Here is a 20,550-nt window from a genome sequence, read left to right on the forward strand (position 1 = left end):
AATTCGAACCGAAACCGAACCAATTTGAAACCGATTATGCATAAACCGGTTTGAAATCGTAGGTTCGAAACCGGTTTGTAATTTTCTCCACCAAAACCAGTTCCAACCCGGTTAACCGAACCGAAACCAGCCAAAAACAGAGCAAAAACCGGTCAAAACCCTAACCGAACCGATCAAAACCCGAACCAAAACCGATCGTACATAGTCAAAAAAACAGTTTTAACCCAAACTAAGACCGATCATAAATTGGTTTTGACTTTTGTTGACCAAACCAAACCAATTTTGAATTTTAAACCGATTTGTGCACCTTTGAACCTAATCCAAGAAACCCCTCAATTTGGTAACAAATTTTAAAAATCCAAAATATAACCCCATAAAATAAAACTTCACCAAAAGTAACAAAAATCGAAAACCAAACCACAATAATAATATTATAAAAAGCAAAGAGAAGTGGGCGAGTGGGAGGGTTTGGTTTATAATAACTTTATATTATTGTTTCGAAACCTTCTTCTTCTTCTTCTTTATATCTGGTCGCCTCCTTCCAACTGCAAACACACACAAATTCACTCACCGATTAATATTAATATTATTATTATTATTATTATTATTATTACCCAGTAACTGAATCGCCTGTGTTAGAGTTTAGATCTGACAGTATTAATAATAATAATAACAACGATGGGTAGCAGAGGCGGCGGTGGTAATAATAATATTAATGAAGGAGTTAACGGAATACCGACGGCTTCTAGGAAGATGGTACAGAGTCTTAAGGAGATTGTTAATGGAGTTTCGGATGCTGAGATCTATGCTGCGTTAAAGGATTGTAATATGGACCCTAACGAAGCTGTTAACCGTCTGTTGTCTCAAGGTTTAATTTTTAACGGGTTTTTTTAGGTTAAAAGATGTAATTGGTTTTATGTTGTGTGTGTTTTATGTTTTGTTTTGTGTAAATTTGAAAAGGGTTAGGTTAAAAATTATAGCTTTGTGGTGGTACTGTTCTTTTTTTAATTATATGTTGTGTGTATTTATGTTTTGGTTGTGAAAATTTGGAAAAGATTAGGTTAAAAGTTATAGTTTTGTTAATTTGTTATTATATGTTATGTGTTATTATGTTTTGATTGTGCAAATTTGAAATATATTAGGTTAAAAGTTATAGTTTTGTGGTGTATATACTGTTAATTTGTTAAATATATTTTATGTGTTTTTATGTTTTGATTGTGCAAATATTAAAAAGATTAGGTTAAAAGTTATAGTTTTGTGGTGATGTTGTTAATTTGTTAATTATATGTTATGTGTTGTTATGGTTTGGTTGTGCAAATTTGAAAAAGATTAGGTTAAAAAGTTATAGCTTTGTGGTGATACTGTTAATTTGTTAATTTTATGTTATGTGTTATGTTTTGGTTGTGCAAATTTGAAAAAGATTGGGTTAAAAGTTATAGTTTTGTGGTGTATATATACTGTTAATTTGTTAATTATATGTTATGTGTTATGTTTTGATTGTGCAAATTTGAAAAGGGTTAGGTTAAAAGTTATTAGTTTTGTGGTGTATATACTGTTAATTTGTTAATTATATGTTATTGTGTTCTTATGTTTTGGTTGTGAAAACTTGGAAAAAGGTTAGGCTAAAAGTTATAGTTTTTTGTGGTGATGCTGTTAATTTATTAATTATGCGTTTTATGTTTTGGTTGTGAAAACTTGGAAAAAGGTTAGGTTAAAAGTTATAGTTTTTTGTGGTGATGCTGTTAATTTATTAATTATGTGTTGTTATGTTTTGGTTGTGAAAATTTGAAAAAAGGTTAGGTTAAAAGTTATAGTTTGCACATTTGAAAAAAAAAGGTTAAAAGTTATAGTTTTGTGGTGTATATATACTGTTAATTTGTTAATTATATGTTATGTGTTCTTATAATTTGTTAATTATACGTTATGTGTTTTTATGTTTTGATTTGTGCACATTTGAAAAAAAAAGGTTAAAAGTTATAGTATTGTGGTGTATATACTGTTAATTTGTTAATTATATGTTATGTGTTCTTATGTTTTGATTTGTGCACATTTGAAAAAAACATTAGGTTAAAAGTTATAGTTTTTGTGGTGATACTGTTATTATTAATTATATGTTATTTTTTGATTGTGAAATTTTGAAGGAAAAAAAAATAGGTTAAAAGTTATAGTTTTGTAGTGATTAATTTTTTATGTATATGTTATAGAAGAACATGATACTGTTGATTAATTTTTTGGATTCAAGTTGATTTGTTTTGTGTTTAAAGAGGCTGATGCTGTTATTGTACATGAACAATGAAGGATTCTGGTTTGTTTCTAGGTTTTGTAATATTATAATATTTACAATTTCAAAATATGTTCTTTGGATATAAAGTTTTTATTTTTTTTCCCGTAGATCCATTTCACGAGGTGAAGAGCAAGCGAGAGAAGAAAAAAGAGGTGTGTTTGCTTGAACGATAACTAAACTTGTCTTTATCTGCCTTGCTGTTTGCATTAATACTTTTTGTAATCTGCTTATGTAAATCTTTTACTGCGCTCATCGTCTATGCAAGTTCGTTATTTTGGTGTTCTATGACTTACTGAATGAGTATTTTATTTCTTCTTTTACTTGCATCAGTTTAAGGATACTACAGAATCTAGGCCTCGTGGTGGCGGTAGCACTTCAAACCGTGGTGCTAGAAGTGGTACAGATCGCTATTCTGGGCGTGGTGGTTCATCACAGTTTAACTCTTCTGGTATGTATATAAGTATTATGTTTTGTAAAATCAAACATTTTATTGGTTCTATGCGAAATTTATTAATTTTTATTCATTGCATTTTTTTAAAGAATCTGGTGGTTTACATGGAAAGTCCAAGAGGGAAAATGGTTCAAGTTCTTACACAAGATCTTCTGCACCAGCTTATGGAGGTGCACCGACTAATACAAACCGAACCCCTCAAACTTACAGGTATTTCAATATTACAGAAAATTAGTTGGATTTTATGTGTTTTGCGTAAAGGTTTAATTTTTTCACTTGTTAACTGCAGTGGGTCTGCTAGCTATGAAAATAAAGCACCAACTTTCAGTGTAACTGATGGTGCTGCAACGGGCTCACGACCACCATCTTCCGGTTTCCAATCTGCTTGGTTGGGTGCACCTGGTCAAAAGTCGATGGCTGACATTGTGAAAATGGGTAAACCACAAAACAAGGTTTATAGCGCCCCGGTTCCTCCTCAGCCACCATCAACACATTATGAGCCAAATTCTTGGGAGGACAATACTTATAAAGCTCCAGAGACGTATCAAGAACATGTTGATGACTGGCCCGTTATGGAGCATCCACAAACAGTTGTCGTACAATCTGTCGTGGGGCCTGGGACCGAGTCTCATGTTGAGCCTGAGAATGTGGATTACGAAAGAAACGAGCAGTACGTTGAGTCTCGGACGGAAGAAGTTGAAGCGGAAGATGAACATGTTTATGAAGAACACGAGGATACATCTGAGAGTGCACCTCTTCATGACGATACGTATAATGATTCCTTTGAGCATAATGAAGAACAGTTTACGCATCCAGTTGATGAAGTTGATGCTTCGGTGAGTGCAAACATGCAGCAACTAAATATTCAAGAAGAAAGACAGTATGATGAACCGGAAGAGGATACCCCGTCTGTAGTGATTCCAAACCATCTGCAAGTTCAGACTGCTGATTGCTCACACTTGAGTTTCGGGAGCTTCGGTTCCACCATGAATCCCGGGTTTCCCGGATCTTTCGGATCTCGACAGTTGGAAAACAAACCAGAAGAAACACTTGCTGAGCCCGAGTCTTCATCTGTCGGGCCGTCTGAAATTAGGTACAACCTTAATCTTATATTACAGGTGTCACAATCGATGCGTTTATTGGTTTTTTTATAATTTCTAAAACTTTTTTTTAAAACTATTTTTGCAGAAGTTCCGAGTATTATGGTAATGAGTCAATGATAACGCCAGAAAACAATGCGGTCCACCAGGCGGGGCCAAATTCTGGGAGTTATGATTTGCCTTCTGCTTCACAAGCAGAGGTGTTGAAACAAGAAAATGCTGAGGTGGCACATGGGAATCAATATAGTTTTCCTTCACCGACACCTGGATCTGGTTATTCGTTTGACAGTACCCATTTATTGAATCCCGGTTTTCCTCAGACTCAGAATCCCGCAGCTCCCTTCTCGAATGTTATGGTACAGTTACAGTTACATTAGCAATAGTTATATATTTTATATATTTTTTGTAATAGCATATGTTCTTTTCTTGTACTTAATTTATTAACTTTTTCAGCTGAATCTGTTTATGATTTTTACAGCAGGCTGCATATACAAACTCGTTACCAAACACATTGTTAGCAGCAAATGATCATCCTGCTAGAGAATCTGATCTGGCATATTCACAGTTTCCTATTAGTCAGTCGATGGCCACTAAATATGGTAACTCGGTCCCGTCCATCAGCGGTTCAACTATTTCTATGGCAGAGGTATTGTACTGAATTTAACTTGCTGTCATTCATTTGTATGAATAATTAGGGGTGCAAACGAGCCGAGCCCGAGCTCGACTAGGCTCGAGCTTGGCTCGTTTCGAGCTCTATTTTTAAAGCTCGAGCTCGGTTCGTTTATCATTTATTAATTATTTTTTTATATAATTATATCTATGTTATATATATTTTTCTATTATAGTTTTATTTATAAAAGAATTTATGTTATTTAGTTATTTTTATTTATTTTTTCATAAAATTATATTTATTAATTAATAATTATTAGATATATATTTTAAAAAAAATTATATAAACGGCAGGCTCGTTTAGGCTCGCGAGCCGGCTTGAGCTCGATAAGTGAAGCTCGGGCTCGGGCTTGTTTATTAAACGAGCTTATTTTTAGGCTCGAGCTCGGGCCGATCAAGCTTTTTAACGAGCCGATCTCGAGCAGCTTGGCTCATTTTCACCCCTATGAATAATCAATTAAAATACTTTTGGTAGTTAAAGTTGTAGAATTTACGATTACGTTCATTGTTATTGCAGGCTTTAAAGACTGGTGTGTTCTCATCATCTCAACCAACACAACAGACTTCACCTGGCAACACAATTGCAACCGGGCCCGCTCTTCCACAACACCTCGCTATGCACCCGTACTCTCAACACACGCTTCCGTTGGGTCCATTTGCAAACATGATAGGCTATCCATTCTTACCTCAAAGTTACACATACATGCCGTCAGGATTCCAGCAAGCGTTTGCTGGAAACAGCACTTATCATCAACAGTTGGCTGCTGTTCTTCCTCAATACAAGAACAGTGTTTCTGTCAGCAGTCTGTCTCAATCTGCAGCGGTTCCATCTGGTTATGGCTCGTTTGGTAATTCTACTGTGATTCCTGGAAACTATCAAGTTAATCAACCTGCGGGCCCTTCAGGGTCGACTTTGAATTATGATGTGTTGAATGCCCATTACAAAGATAACAGTCAGTTGCTCTCACTTCAGCAGGTATTTTATGATTTTATCTTTTCCCGTTTATCTGAAATAAACAAGAATATGAAAGTAAACAGTCGAAAGTTTTTGAAAGTGTCTAATTTCATATATGCTTTTACAAATTTAAAAATTTTCATATATACCCAATCAAAACTAAAAATATCATATACACTGAACTTTGGTGAATCTTTACTTAATGACCATTCTACCTCTTATTTTTATTATCTTTGTTTTATACCGTATTTTTATTTGGATTTTGATCGACATCGAAGATATATTTAAAAAAAACATTGTTTGCGGGTAAAAAATATAAAAAAGAAAAAAAATGTTTTCAAATAGTTAAAAATATTAAGCTAAAAATGGATAAATTAAAATTTTGAAGTTAAAGATGGGCATATATGAAATGTTATAGTTTCAGAAAAATTAAGTGTAACATGGCATACATGATATTTTTAGTTTTATATGAGCTTTTATATGAAATAAGGTTTACTTTTAGTTGTAGGTTTTAGTAATTTTAAAATGTTATTCTTTTTTTTACACTTTATTCTTGGTGTTTTAACTTTTGCTATAAAAAGTATTTCCACCTTCTTTTTGTTTTTTTAATCCCTTGATAAAATTACAAGTCTTACCCTCAAAGTTATAGTTTTAATAAAAACTAAACTAGATGTTGAATCTATAGTTTTTTGGTTGTGCATATAGGTTACTTTTAATATAAATCATATATAAAACTTAATTGTAATAATGTCTTGAAGCTCATATAGTTTATTTACTTATTTATAATACGAAATATATATACAACTTAATTTTAATACTGTCTTGAGGCGTATGAGACTTAGACCTTGAGAGTCAACGGAAAATGTTTCGAGGCTCGTTTCCGCTTTTTAAACCTTGGGTATATCTGATATTTTAACTACTTTGTAAGGGCATATATGGTATTTTTAGTTTTCCATGGGTATATATGATACTTTCAAGTCAAGTTTTTTCTCAAATTTTGTTTATTAATCTGTTAAATTTACTCACGCAACGTTTTTTCCTCAGAACGAGAACCCAGTAACATGGGTTCATGGAGCTGGTTCAAGACAAATGCCCGGTGTTCAAGCCAGCACGTATTACGGTTTCCAGGGTCAAAACCAGCAGCCAAGTGGGTTCAGGCAAGGTCAACCACAGCAGCAACAGCAGCTGTCGTCACAGAACTATGGCGGGGCCAGTCTTAACTACCCAAATTACTATCATTCCCAAGCGGGAATATCTCAGGAGCATCAACTGCAGCAAAACACCAGGGACGGGTCTCTTGTCGGTGGGTCTCAAGGGCAACCGAAACCTCAGCAGCAGACACAACAGCTATGGCAAAACAGCTACTAATGGGTTCATGCCTGACTCGGGTTTTTCAGGGTCTTGTAATGAGTTTGAAAGTGGCAATGAAATAATGGAATGATAAAAGCTTGGCTTTAGCTGCTGCTGCCCTGTGCCTTGAGAGGTTGTATTCTACAGTTTCTACTACCAGTGTTTTGTGGTTTCAGTTCTAAGTTAGTTTGATGTAGGAACATGCGTGCGTGCGTGCGTGCTAATTTTTTGTTAGTTTGACTTTTATAAATCGTTCTGTCGTTTTCTCTGTTTCTTTCGTTGGTGTTAATTCCTCGTTCGTTATCAAGTAATTTATAGTTTTTTCGGTTTTAGTCTAGTTTAGTACTACTGTCTTTTTCAAATTAAAAAAAAAACAATTTTCGCTTTCTGGTTACTGGCTAACCATGGCTGGTTAGCTTGATTTATGATTAAGCTTATCTAAATTAAGATAAACCTGTACAAATTAAAGTCTAAAATCTTATAAACTTGAAACAGTTATATAGTTCTCACAGTTTTCTACTTAAAATGGTTAAATAATGTATTTTCCAACTGTATTTGGCACCCATTACCCGCCTATGCTCTTTACTCGCAAGTCTGTACGCATGGTTTTCTATTTAAAATTTGCTTTTATATTGAACACGCTGACAAAAATGGCGTAAGTAGCAAAATAATAGTAATACGATAAAGTGACGATATTGATGATTTTCGCAATTTAATCCCCTTCCAAATGAACTAGTTACAAAAAGCCTCAAACCTTGAAGAAAAACTAAAACAGGAAAGAACAATAACTCCAAAAGAATATTCAAAATACACAATCTTTTCTCACTATAGAAGACATAATATTCAAATTCAGAAAACAGTAAATTAAACAAAAACCAACTTTAATGAAAACCCATATAAAGTTGATGAGAATGATCTATAAGAAACACAACAAGAATAAAATATGCCATTTCATGTCTGATTTTTAATAAACCACTGCATTCAATGTCCAAATTGTTCTCCATTTAGCTGCGGAATCTAATTTGAAATCAAGAAACTCGGCTTGCTTAACTTCAAACTGTAGCATCATCATACACTGAAATTAAAAAATTCAATTAATCATACACTGAAATTAAAAAATTCAATTCAAGGGCAGAATCTTTTAAAGCTTTCTTTCAGTTATAAACAAAAAAAGATCAACTTTTTTCTCTGATTAATTTTAAAGTTCATTACTTGAGAAGAGATCTTGTAAGATGCTCCCGTGCAGTTGCCAATGCTTGGCTTATCGTCTGCAAAAATAAATTCACAATAACGAAGCATGAAAAAAAAAAAAATTTAATATTTTTGGGTTAGGCAGGGATGGGAGTTAGCTTACCTGCTCAGAGAGAGGAGCTCCGGAATCTACACTGTGGCTTGCAACCTTACCAGCAATGACATTTGCATCGGTTTCCAGGATGATTCTGCAAATTACAGTAGATAGATGTTAATATAGTAATACATTAGTTAAAAATTAATAATGATTAAACTACGTAATGAAGATAGTTAAGATGTAGCTTACCCGCCATCAACAATTTCATCAAGGCACAATAAAATGAGATCCAAATTTTCAAGTGCCTCTTTCTTATCCACATTGCCTCTGAAACATATGATGGATTGAGAATATTATTGACATTCCACATGATAAATAAATATATAAAGCTGATGAAGTAACATGATAAGTAAATGTATAAATATCATTTCAAACTACCTAAGCAGTAGACCAACTGCATCAAAGAAACCCTGAAGAACAGTAGATATAATGAGCTCATTTTCGTCATCACCGCCAGTAACAAAGAAGTGAAGATCTTGAGCAAACTTGTAAATAACAATGTTGTTCTCAAACATTGCTATCTCAGCTGCACATTAGTCCAACCCAAACATTACATGCCAGTTAAGATAACTAAACAAGTTCTTCGTTTGTGAATGAATGGCATTTGATCATATCAATCCAATATCAAACTAGCAGAGGGATTCAAAGGGAATTTATGGCATACCTTCTGTGCGTGCATTTGTCTTCTGAGTTTTGGTAAACACGGCCTTTTCAAACGCTTCCTTAGAACTATTAGTTGGCCAGTCATCTGAATAGTACTTCACAGCTACACGATTGCCCTCTGAATCCAGTAGTAAAATGTTCTTCACTGAAGGGCAAGACTCCTACACAACAAAGGCACCAACACATAAATACATTAAAAACTTCATTACTCAACTATTTATTCTGATCAGTAATCACCTATTATGCAGTTCATAAATGGCTAGCAAAACTAATCTAATGGCCTTACATATAAATGGAGAAATGCTTAGTCTATGAACATATCACATTGATGCTCGAACCACTAAAAGCCAGAAACTATGTTAAAACAATGCCTTCAAAGTTCCATCTTTTGCAACATAAATAAATCAAAACTTCATTACTCATAACAACTTATTCTGATCAGTGATCACCTATAATACTAAGAACTCAGGCAGCAGATAAATACCGCTCACAGATGGCTAGCACAAACCAAAAAATGTTCTTTTTTCCTACACTTAATGCATTTTACTTCAACGTACCGGTCCTACATATAGATGGAGAAATGCCCCGAATCTAAACACAAATCACAACTATTCCCAAGTATAACTAATAGTTTCAACAATTACTTCAAAGTTCTATCTTTCGCATCAACCAAATATGTAAGCAGATCATTACTTCCCTACACATAAACCCTAGTAAATGATCATGTCCAATCATCACAAAATTAAACCAGATCTTAAACTTGCTTTGACAATGCCCCGCTATTTCAATCCAACCAACTCAATAACCTATGTATATACATTCTTTTACATCGAACTAGAAGGCAAACGAGCAACAAGCTGCACCTCATTATATATAGGGTTTGGATCATAATTACTCTACTTGATTCTCACGTTTAGCACGCTAATTTCATTTGTACGTTAACCTTCCCCTGTATGTGTGTATATATATATTACACTTTCATCCACTGTTATTGTAGATTTGCAATCAACACTCTAAAAACCCCTAATTCACCATAATCATCAACAAACTAAACCTCTAACTTCAACAATAACACCTACATTCATCCAGATCTGAGACCTGTAACCCTAAATACCCTCATAACCTATAACTAACAACCAGCCGATCACAAAACCTAAACATCAATTCCAAATTACAGATCGAAAAACAAAATTGAAGCTCCAGATAACAAATTACATTACCGATCGCTAAATTTTCTAACTGGATCTGATTGAGCAGAAATATGATATGAATTGAAATTGATTTATTAACTGGATCTGATTTGTTCAACTTACCATTGGATTAGATAGAAGAGATTTTGGCGTCAAGATTTGTTCGTGCAGATTCAGAGGAATTCTCGACTTATTATTATTATTATTATGAACACAACGAAGAGTATTTGTAGGTGGAGAATTTATAGAATGGCCACCGTATTTTATGTATTTTACAATTTCATACAAATTATCGGTTATTAACGGGTGTATTAGAAACCGGTTGGGAACCGATGGTTAGGAACGGGTTATATATGTTTGTATTAGCACTGATTATAAACCGGTTAGTTTTATTAGATTGGTAACTGATTACTACTTACTAACGTTAACATTATATTTCAAACATTATGAATTTATGATTGTTAATTTGTTTTCTAGTGGTTGTATAGCTGTTAGAAACTGGGTATTGGCTATTTTGATATTTTAAGTTAGTATAAATAGGTGTTGGATGTTTAGGTTTTATAACACCGCCTCTCAGTTTCTCAAATACTTTCTAAGATGTAAAATCGCTCATCTCGGTCAAGTCTCAACCTAATTGAACTAATGGCAAACGCAAAACATTGTTTTTTGGGCTGTTCGACCAATGGCAAATGATGGACAACACCAAAACGACTCGTTGTAAAAGTTGTTGAGTCTTCCTCAAGGCGACGTACAACACCACCTTGCGAGCTTGTTTGGCAAAACATAGCAAGGAGGTGAGACGGAGTCCATACGATGACAAAAATAATGATGATTATATACCACAATAAATTGTGTTGTCGTTTTTGTTTGTTTATCTTTGTCTGTTATTATACATTATATATGTGTGTGTGTGTGTGTGTGTGTGTGTGTGTGTGTGTGTGTGTTTGTTTCTTAACCTAACCGGTTTTCAAGGTTATAGATTTCAAACATAAAAACTGGTTAACCGACTAAGTTATTAACCTAACCGGTTTTCATGGTTACAACTTTCATGCATAGAAACTGGCTAAAATTCGTAACCAATTTTGACAGCTTGACAAAGACATGTTTCGGTTTGTAACTAATCTATACTATATATAATACACCAAACATGGGTAAATTAAGACACCCATTTTTAAGTAATTTACAACACTTAAAGCATGAGATGCATGTGTTAGTAAGGGTAAACATGTCTTTTAAACACAATCCATTTAACTTACAAGTTTGGTCCCTCATCTTTAACCATATTATGTTTTTAATTTAACTTGTAAACTAACTTCCCACCCATGATTTTTAAACGACTATAGCTGTAACACCCCAACCCGGAGTGGGCTGACGTGTCACTATTTACAGTAATCAGAAACATAAGACATAATTCCATTTACTTAAAAGTCAGAGTTACAAGCCAGTAGTCCACAACATTAAGGTCCAAATACATGTTATTTAAACATTTCACGTATAACTAGCAACTTCAGATATCATCCTACTATTTTATTTCACTCTCTCCATCTCGTCCAGAGTAACCTGTGAACCTGTATGAGGAAAAGTTTACGGAATGAGCCGAATGCCCAGTACGGAATAATAGGCTCAAAATAACAACGACAACTGTAATTAACAACATAAGTTATAGCATGATCACTAATATAACAGTAACAGAAACATAATAAGTAATACGATACGATATAGAGCAATTTAAAGAAACAAATCGCATCTTACAGATGTACCCGTGAGTCAGACAGAAACATATAATACGTGATGATATACAGGTAGCTACTCCTGTATATCAATCACACGAAATGGCGCGGGTTGGCATACCCACAACCATTTCCCGTAGCAAAAACCATAGCATTTCTAGGATCGATCCATACGCCTCCTAATAGCTATGGGCCACACCTGTCCTTAAGAGACGCCGTGAACTAATCTCTCCGTCACGGTAGGAGCACATGTTGTTTATGCCACAACAACACGCTCGTGGGACACTCCACGAGAAGCTAGAACTCAGGGTAACAGAGCACAATCAATCATAACATATATTTAATAAACCGTAAATAGTAACCATAACATTCGAATTAGTATCGGAACATGCGATAATGAGTACAATATCACAATAGATCTATCGCATGCTATCAAGTCAAGTAATAAATCGCAATCGGAACATGAATCGAACGGGCGACCAAATGAATCGAGTTGTCAAAGAACGTTAGAAGTTCCAAAGGTGTTTATATATGATATCAACAGGGTTTATAACAAATGAATATAATAACAATAAGGAGGGGGTTAGGATCCGTACCTTGAACGAAGAGACTTGTTTCTTTTAGTGATGACCTACAAATAAATTTGTGATATTTAAGATTTATTTTTCTAACTTTTGACATTATATGATCACGTGTGTAAATCCCGTAACGTAACTTCCTAAGGCTTCAAAATGTACTGTTATTGTTTTGATGTAAGTTAAATAATTTACATAATACTTTACTCTTATTTCCCAACCACACTTTGTATAAAAATGAGATTCCTTGTTTGTAATTTATAAACTCAGCATCTGTTTTAAAAATAATAAATTGGATTTTTCTTTTTTCTTTTTTTTACATGTTAGTATTAAGATTATAAATGTTTTAAGTTTATATAGTTTAGTAATTAAAGATTTGGGTGACTTATACGTAAATGGTCTTGAATGTTAACTATAAAGTTGATAACATAAGTATAGGACAAAAGTAGTGTTGGATCAATAGGTTTACAAAAGGGAATTTATTTATAAATCTTATTTTACATTTGAGACTACATATTCGTATCTTACGGACTTATGTTACCGACCTTTTCTTTCTTCTTTTACTTTTATTCCAAGTTGAAGAATGGCCTCCTCTCTATATTTATTTATTTATATCTTATTTTCTTATAATCATATTCTAACTAGTATGTAGCATTCAAGATTAACTTCTAGAGTTGGTACGTTGGTTACCTTAGCCGGAAATAGGAACCGATATTGGTTGTCGTGCGGTAAGTACCAAGGTTGAAAGAAATTTTGTTTTTTTTAACATATTCACGTATCTATACTTTAATATATTTTCTTATTATTCTTGATTAATTTATTTTTTTATAAACATGTATATATATATACATACATATATTACATCTTTATTTTATGTACTCAAAAATATTATTATCAAACATAATTTTTTATTTTTCCGGTTATTACAATAGCCTTTTCATACGCTAATATTTTTATAAACAAATTGCACCATAAAAACGAGCATTTTATTATCTTTAATTTGGATATGATATTGTTGGATTTTTTTTTTCATTTTAAATAAATTAATATGTTACGTAAGGGTGCTCAGTGTCGGTTTTGATGGTTTTTAAGTTAACTTGTGAGTCCAACCGTTAATACTGATTTTTTGTCGTCCAAAACCAAACTCAACCATTGAAAGTTGAAACCAAATCGTTACTAACGCCCTGGTTCCAGTTTGGTTTCACAGTTTAAACTTTAATAATAAATTTAGTAAAAAATAATTAATAATTTAAATGTACCATCAATTTTAACTAAAAACCAACATAATATGATACTTGAGATGATCATAAATATAACATAATAATTTTAGCCACATAAATAGTAAATATTAATGAAAGATCTAGGACGCGAAATAATAAAAACAAAAATTACAAAATGAATCATATTGCAATTAGGTTAATTTACAGTCTACTCTGGTTTCATATGGTCGGTTGTCGGTTTATGAACCAACCGTTCACTACGTTTTGAAAACTTTGAAACCAACCAGCAAACCGAAAGTAAAAAAGAAAAAAAAAGAAAGAATTCAAACCAATGACCGATTTAAACAATTTCAAGGTTTTAACCGAACCATAACCACTTATATGTGTTCATGATTAACAGGTTCAAACACCCGCTGCATCGCGCGGGCACCCGTCTAGTATTACTAAAACCGATTAACCGGTATTTGCATTTTGCACCACTAACCAAAAAGGTCCATTAACCTTGTTCCGGGCTTCTTGGGTTTTTATCGTTTATTTGGGCCTAATGGTGGGTTATTGGATTCTTTGGAACCTATGATACCTACCTTAACTCTGTTGGTGTCGCATATGATCTCTAGGAATCATTTTCATTATTGGTATATGTCGCATAATAAGCATTCTTATCGTGCGTGTGCTATATATAAATGTGTACTCCTAAACAAATGTTTAGGAAAATGATCCAAGTCGATCATCAACTTAAAGTCCAAACTAGTTTCTAAATAAGAAACAACGAGGATCGCTGATGGAATGCAATAAAACCTTAAAAAGAAGAAAGGGTGTGTATAAATAAATGACAATGTTCTATTGGCATTACTGATGGATAGAACTTTCATAAAACTGTATGTTGCTGGTACACACCATAAAAGGGTAAGTCTAGATGCGGTCGTTTTTGTGGGAACTTTTTACCGATGAATATTTGTTAGCAAATAGCAATCCATCCCTAATTTGAAGATAAACTTACTAGGATGTAAGATGTAGAGCTAAACTTGGCTGATGTGAATGTGATGTTTGATTTCTAATATTTATGTTTTGTTTTGAAACTTTTATATTAAAAAGTTTAGGTTTTAACTAGTGTGATCATTAAACCTAACAAGACTGAGCATGAAAAGTGAAAAATAAGTGGTAACAAGAATTGGTGATTTTCGGTACCTGTATCAAGAATTAGTGATTTTCGGGATCGGTATTGTCGGTACCGGTACGGTAGCAGGTCATCCCAAGTATGGACTTGTGCTAGAAATGTATTTAAACTTCTCCACTGGTTTTGGACCCTTGGTCCAACGCCGAATGTTTGAATCCAAGTAAAGAAGGCCTAAACTAGTGTTCCTTAAGGGCCGAAGGTACAAAGCCCAAATAACCGATCTAAAACCTTGGTACACACATGTAACACATTGGCACACATCAAATGAACTACAATGAAGTATCTTTAAAGATTTAGCGATAACTAACAGAACAAGACTAAGTATATATTTACTGAAACTAAAAACTTTAAAATATTACAATAATAAAATAATAGAATTTTAATGTTTATTTGTCTTTGCTTAAATAAAAATATATATTAATGAATTTAGTTTATTTATATAACCTACATATGTGTAAGTCATGCGTAAGTTATATTATTTACATATAATCTATGCGTTTTCACATAAACATACACCATTAAATTTTAAAATTATGAGAAACTAATTAGAAAGAAAATTTGATTTTTGTTTGTTCTATTGATTAAAAAAATCTAGTGTTAACCTTACCTTGGAGCATTCGCAATAGGCTCCCCATTGTCAACCCAATAAATAATACTTCTTTTGTATAACTAAAAACAATTATTTCTCAGATTTAGCATTCATTTTCTAAAAACATAAAACATAAAGTAAGTTTGTGAGTTCTCTTAAATTACAGGGACGGGATAACAATGATTATCCTATTATGAATGCTCTTAAAGTTATATTTTTTTATATTCCGTGTCTTTTAAAAATAGAAAAAAAATACATTTCAATAAATAAAATATATAAATATTATAACATGGCACCACAACAATACAAAATGGACTAAATTGTCAACAGATTTAATTTACTAGAACAATATTTGTAGTCAAAGAAGTCAAATTCAAACAAAATGTTCACTTTAAGATTCCTTTTAAATCTCTCCATCAAAACTATAAATAAATGGTCACATGGCTTACATATAAAAAGAAAAAAAAAATGTCAAAAGAGTAATTTGCAGATTTAAACAAAAGGAGGAAGTTTTTAGAATGAAAGTGACTATAGGTTAAAAAGAGTTAGAACAAGTGAGGTTGGAAGATGATAAATCCAAAGTAGCATTGTTGACATATTACTTTATCGGTAACATGTTCTTGAACAAATATTTTTCATGTAATATTGCCGAACGCGTTGATGAAAATTAAATTTTGTTCAAAAGAAAAGTTCCATCAAAAATCGTATAAGGAAGTTTTAATAAGTTAATAACTATAGCGTGGTCCCTCTAAAAAACAACATATAATGATGATTTTTAATTTTTTATGTACTTTTTAATTAAAAGCGAGATGACCAGGCATTAAATAAGATTTGGAGTGTAAAATGGTGAAGATGTACAAAAGAAAAATACACAAAAAAACCATAGAAATAATGAAAAAAAATTGAGTATGTTATAAATCATAGTGAATAGATAGGTGAAACACATTTTATTCCTATCCAATTAACAATACAATGCACATATATATACTTGTACTAGTTGTAACTTACGTTGAATCATAATTAAGAGAATGATGGTACATTATGTATGTACATTATAATCATTCATAACACCCATTATGATAATTCATAACAAGGTGAAATTAAATTTGATAATTTCTCTATTTTAATTGGATCTTTTTGTTGAATATATGAATGATGTTACGCATTCTCACCAATTGAAAACTTAGGTTCTTCGTGGCCAATTGTGGGTATTTTCTTTCTGTTGATGAGTAGACCCGTACTCGAACCGATACCCGTATGGTGGTATAAATCTTAACCTGCAAACAAATCTAGTGTATATTTGGGATCCAAAACTTGGTTATGGCGTGTTGTGATACTTGGGTCTCGTGGTTCAAAACTGATTCTCGAACATCCCTAGAGTTAACGCCACATATGATGTAAAGCTTGACTAGTGGTCAATGCTAAAAGCTTATTTGGATGTTTTTTTTTTCGTTTTTGTACCAAATTAGGATTGAAAGATAATACTCATGTTGTCATGTTCCGTATGCTCATGTTAAACTTCAGTATAATACTTGTTGAATTGCAAATTCATTATAAAAGCAAATTTTAAAAATTATAATAAGGTAAAGAGAGTGGTCGCTCAAGGTACCCATTTCCTCATCAATTCTATAATTCTATATCATTTACCTCATATACTATATGTAAAACCACGTAAATAATATACAACCTCCCCCCCCCCTTTATAATTGGGATGCCGCCCACGATTTGTGGTACCCCATAGCATCATAAACCCATGGTGGCGTTCTTCACCATGGTGTACCAACCCGTGTTTGATTTACTACGTGTGCCCCTCTCCCTAATAGTTTAATATGATTCATAGCGATTTAAATTACAAATTAAGTTATGCACACGTATTTTAGGTGGTCAATTTATGAATTTAACAATTACATGAAATTTACTTAGTTAATTCTTTGTTATATATTCCAATTTCTTACATCTTAATTGAAGTTAAATTATATTGAATCATTCAAGGTCTTGCAAGTTACAATAATGTGGTCAAAATTACTATTAACACTTTTCACTATAAAATTAAAAAAGTTACAAAATATCAATATCCAAAACTATATCATTTAAATATTTAATGACCATAACATTGGCCATGATATTAATCTCAATATACATGGTGACACTTGGGATGCTCAAGGTGGGGACGGAAAAAGATAGGCCTACATAAAAACATAACCCATGTCGGGTCGGGTCAGGGCCCACAAATGTAAAAAGAACCAATAAAAGTCACGTACACTTTATCACTATCGAAACACTGGGACCCGTTTCCCAAAACACGGTATCCGGATAACTTTACGAGTTAACGCGTTTAATTCCTTACTTCCGGACATCCGGTTATCAAAGCATTACATTTGGTCTTTAATTCCTGATAATATTATATGGCCGAATATATACTTTTTTTTATTTTAATTCTTTGTTATTAAAATATAATCGTAATTAATAATATAAGGTTACTTACGCAATGTATTTAGTATCTCCTCTAAAAGAACACTTAAATACAAGGGTACACGATGAAATGAAAAAAAAGCAATTATTCCTAATACGCGTTGGTGTTTGTGAAATGCGAGAAACAAAACTCAGTTCGGATCAATCGACTACAAGAAGACATCAAAGGGTTCTCGCTCATATGGGTGAAGAATAGAGGGAAAATGGCGTATTCACTTTGAAATGTGTGATTAACTCTATGGAGGCTAGCTACTTGCTAGTCTCTTATGTTTTAATAAAATGGTCATTCAAAAAAAAAATTTAGCATCACTTCTCTTTAAACCAGTTATTTACTCTTGTGTTGTTTCTAAATCTAGTCATAGAAAAAAAGACCTCCAACGTATGATTGCAACGTGACTAACGGTTGTTCTTGTGGTGTCCTGGACATGTTTGCTAACCCAAGACGGTCTTACCACTTATCCAACATTGTTATCAATATCCTTATATTCTTTGTATTAACGTTAACGTTACAAGAAGTTTCCCGTTCTACTTAGTTCAAAATAAATAGATAATTAAGCAAATGTTTTGGAACATATTTGAGTGAAATTATTAAAAATGAACAAATGCCTTGATAAGTTTTCTTTGTTGATAGTTATAAGTAATTTTTGCACTATAAAACCTCATTAAGTAATTTACATGTTTAACTAATTTATTTTTATTTTTCTTTTTTTAAATGTAAGTATCGCAAATCTTGACAATGAGGTTGCATCATTCACTATCTTTTCGAGCTTGAATTGAAAACAATTGTATATTGATCTTTATTTTAGTCACTAAACTCAATAACTTTATCTAAGTTTAGTAAGGACGAACTCCATAAGCTATTGCCAAAAGTTATAGAATTTGTTCGATCTTTGTATTTGTAATGTAAATGATCATATTTCATCATTTTGTATATAAAGATAACGTAACACTGTTAAATCAAAATAACCCAAAAAGAAAATGTATAGAAAGATAAGTCATAAGTTAAGAGGAATTATTAATTTTCATTAAATACACACTAGACGACACACCGCATACCACCATGTGAAGGCATCTCCGTTGGCAACTTATCACAAGGCCTTAATTTTCATGTTTTGAAAACTTAAATCACATTCTGGAAAAAAAAATATAAAAAATTAACTCATTTCATTTTTACCCCTTCTACAATGTTACTTTTACTTACTTTTGGTTACTTAAATCAATTAAAAATCTGCAAATTAAAATATGTATTTTCAAAATACTTAATAAAATAGATATTATCAAAGAGGGTAAAAGTTTAAGCAAAATTACACATTAACAAATTTAAAGTTATTATTGAAGATTAAAAAAAATCTCATACATCACAACCTTTTGGGTTGACCATCAGATTATACGATACGGGCACCGCACCGCATTGCTGCCTACCGGTGATGATGTGGTTGACACGAAAGTCACATTGTGGCGCCGGATACAATAATTTGCGTAGATATGTCCACGCAACGGCAAGGCCCTAAAGAGGAGAAAAGACCATGTGGTGCAGCTCAGTTGTAAAGAGCGGTAGTGGTGGCAAGCGACAACCATATCGGTGTTGTAGTGAGGGACATGAAACATTGCTCATCGTTCTGTGGTTTTCATACTGCTCAATCTAAACGAAGACGATATGATAAATAATGCCACCATCTTGTAGCTGCATTGCGTCACAATTCTTTCAATCATATTCAATCGAATAACTTTTGTTAAATCCCCGATAAAATAAGAGTATCTGTTAGAAATGATCCAATTCTCCAAATATGCAACATGTTAAAAAAGTTACTATTTGTGTAATTTCCTTATAAAAAATATAAATAATGTTACTAATAAATAAAAGGGGGTACAACTTTGACGTGACAGAAATACCAAAGTCAAAAAGTCGTCAATATGGACGCTCTGATTGGAGCCACAAGACCGTGCAAACCCCTTTCCCTGTACCAAATTACAAATTAACAAAAGATAACATTAGAGAAGAAACCAAGTAACTTTTCTTACTGTGTAAATGAGTCGAGCCGAGCATGGACGTATTTTTAAGCTTGATGCCACGGAGCAGTCTTTTGGACTGCGTGTAATGTTTAAAGGTACACCAATTCATCCGTTTATGATTAGGGTTTGTTGGTTTCGTCTTGTCTTAGACTCATCGGACAATCGTCAATAGCCCGCTTTCAGCGATGTGTTCGTCGTGCAAACACAACTAGACATATGTATACATCCTTTCTTGATGAGGTAGTGTCCGATGAAGTCCGAGACGAGCCCAACAAACCCAAGCATTAGGCACAATCATATAATTCGTTCTTCAAATATTTATTCTGTGACATTAAGCTCAAGTTCTGTTGGGTATTTTTTACTATTATTTAATTTATAAACTTTGATAAAAAAAAATTAAACGCGTCTTAGCTCGGTTTTTATTTATCATTCAATACCTTAAATGAACCAAAGTTTACGTCAAGTTCAAGTGTACAATGTGAAATTAATATATAGAATTCTAAAAGAGTTAAAACTTTAAAATACACTATGCTCGTTAAGTTTTAACTTTCAATAGCCCTAAACAAGCTTTCCATACATGGTTTAAGCTCGTACTCGATAACTAAACGAGCTTTATATGTAGCTCGACTTAGACCCATTTAAAGTTTTTTATCAATCCAATCTCAAATAGCTCATAATCAGTTCAGCTCGTCTCGTCTTGTTTGCACCCGTACTCAATCCACATTAATAAATAATGGGAAAATTCCCAAAATAGCCCATTTATA

At 32.9% G+C, this 20,550-nt stretch overlaps 2 protein-coding genes across 4 annotated transcripts; one reads left to right on the top strand and one right to left on the bottom strand.

The window, feature by feature from the left end:
• Positions 1-537: 537 nt before the first annotated feature.
• Positions 538-7,151, top strand: LOC143550483 (uncharacterized). Of its 2 annotated transcripts, none has more exons than XM_077041124.1 (9): positions 538-868; positions 2,393-2,436; positions 2,615-2,732; positions 2,825-2,945; positions 3,025-3,828; positions 3,924-4,191; positions 4,317-4,481; positions 5,022-5,480; positions 6,504-7,151. In XM_077041124.1, exons 1-9 carry the CDS (start codon positions 679-681, stop codon positions 6,825-6,827), a joined length of 2,493 nt encoding a protein of 830 aa, XP_076897239.1. In that variant the 5' UTR covers positions 538-678; the 3' UTR covers positions 6,828-7,151. The 2 variants fall into 2 exon arrangements, with proteins under 2 accessions (XP_076897239.1, XP_076897238.1); XM_077041123.1 differs by having other exon boundaries at positions 539-868; positions 4,314-4,481.
• Positions 7,152-7,637: 486 nt separating this feature from the next.
• LOC143550465 (coatomer subunit zeta-1-like) lies at positions 7,638-10,230 on the bottom strand. Of its 2 annotated transcripts, none has more exons than XM_077041102.1 (7): positions 10,134-10,230; positions 8,822-8,981; positions 8,536-8,683; positions 8,347-8,424; positions 8,164-8,248; positions 8,022-8,077; positions 7,638-7,884 (listed from the first exon to the last, which is right to left on the bottom strand). In XM_077041102.1, exons 1-7 carry the CDS (start codon positions 10,134-10,136, stop codon positions 7,878-7,880), a joined length of 537 nt encoding a protein of 178 aa, XP_076897217.1. In that variant the 5' UTR covers positions 10,137-10,230; the 3' UTR covers positions 7,638-7,877. The 2 variants fall into 2 exon arrangements, with proteins under 2 accessions (XP_076897217.1, XP_076897219.1); XM_077041104.1 differs by having other exon boundaries at positions 8,822-8,978; positions 10,134-10,226.
• Positions 10,231-20,550: the final 10,320 nt, after the last annotated feature.

Source organism: Bidens hawaiensis, unplaced genomic scaffold (assembly GCF_021521415.1).
Source record: "Bidens hawaiensis isolate Kalapana, Puna unplaced genomic scaffold, B.hawaiensis_p1.1 tig00016042_1, whole genome shotgun sequence".
NCBI lineage: Eukaryota > Viridiplantae > Streptophyta > Magnoliopsida > Asterales > Asteraceae > Bidens > Bidens hawaiensis.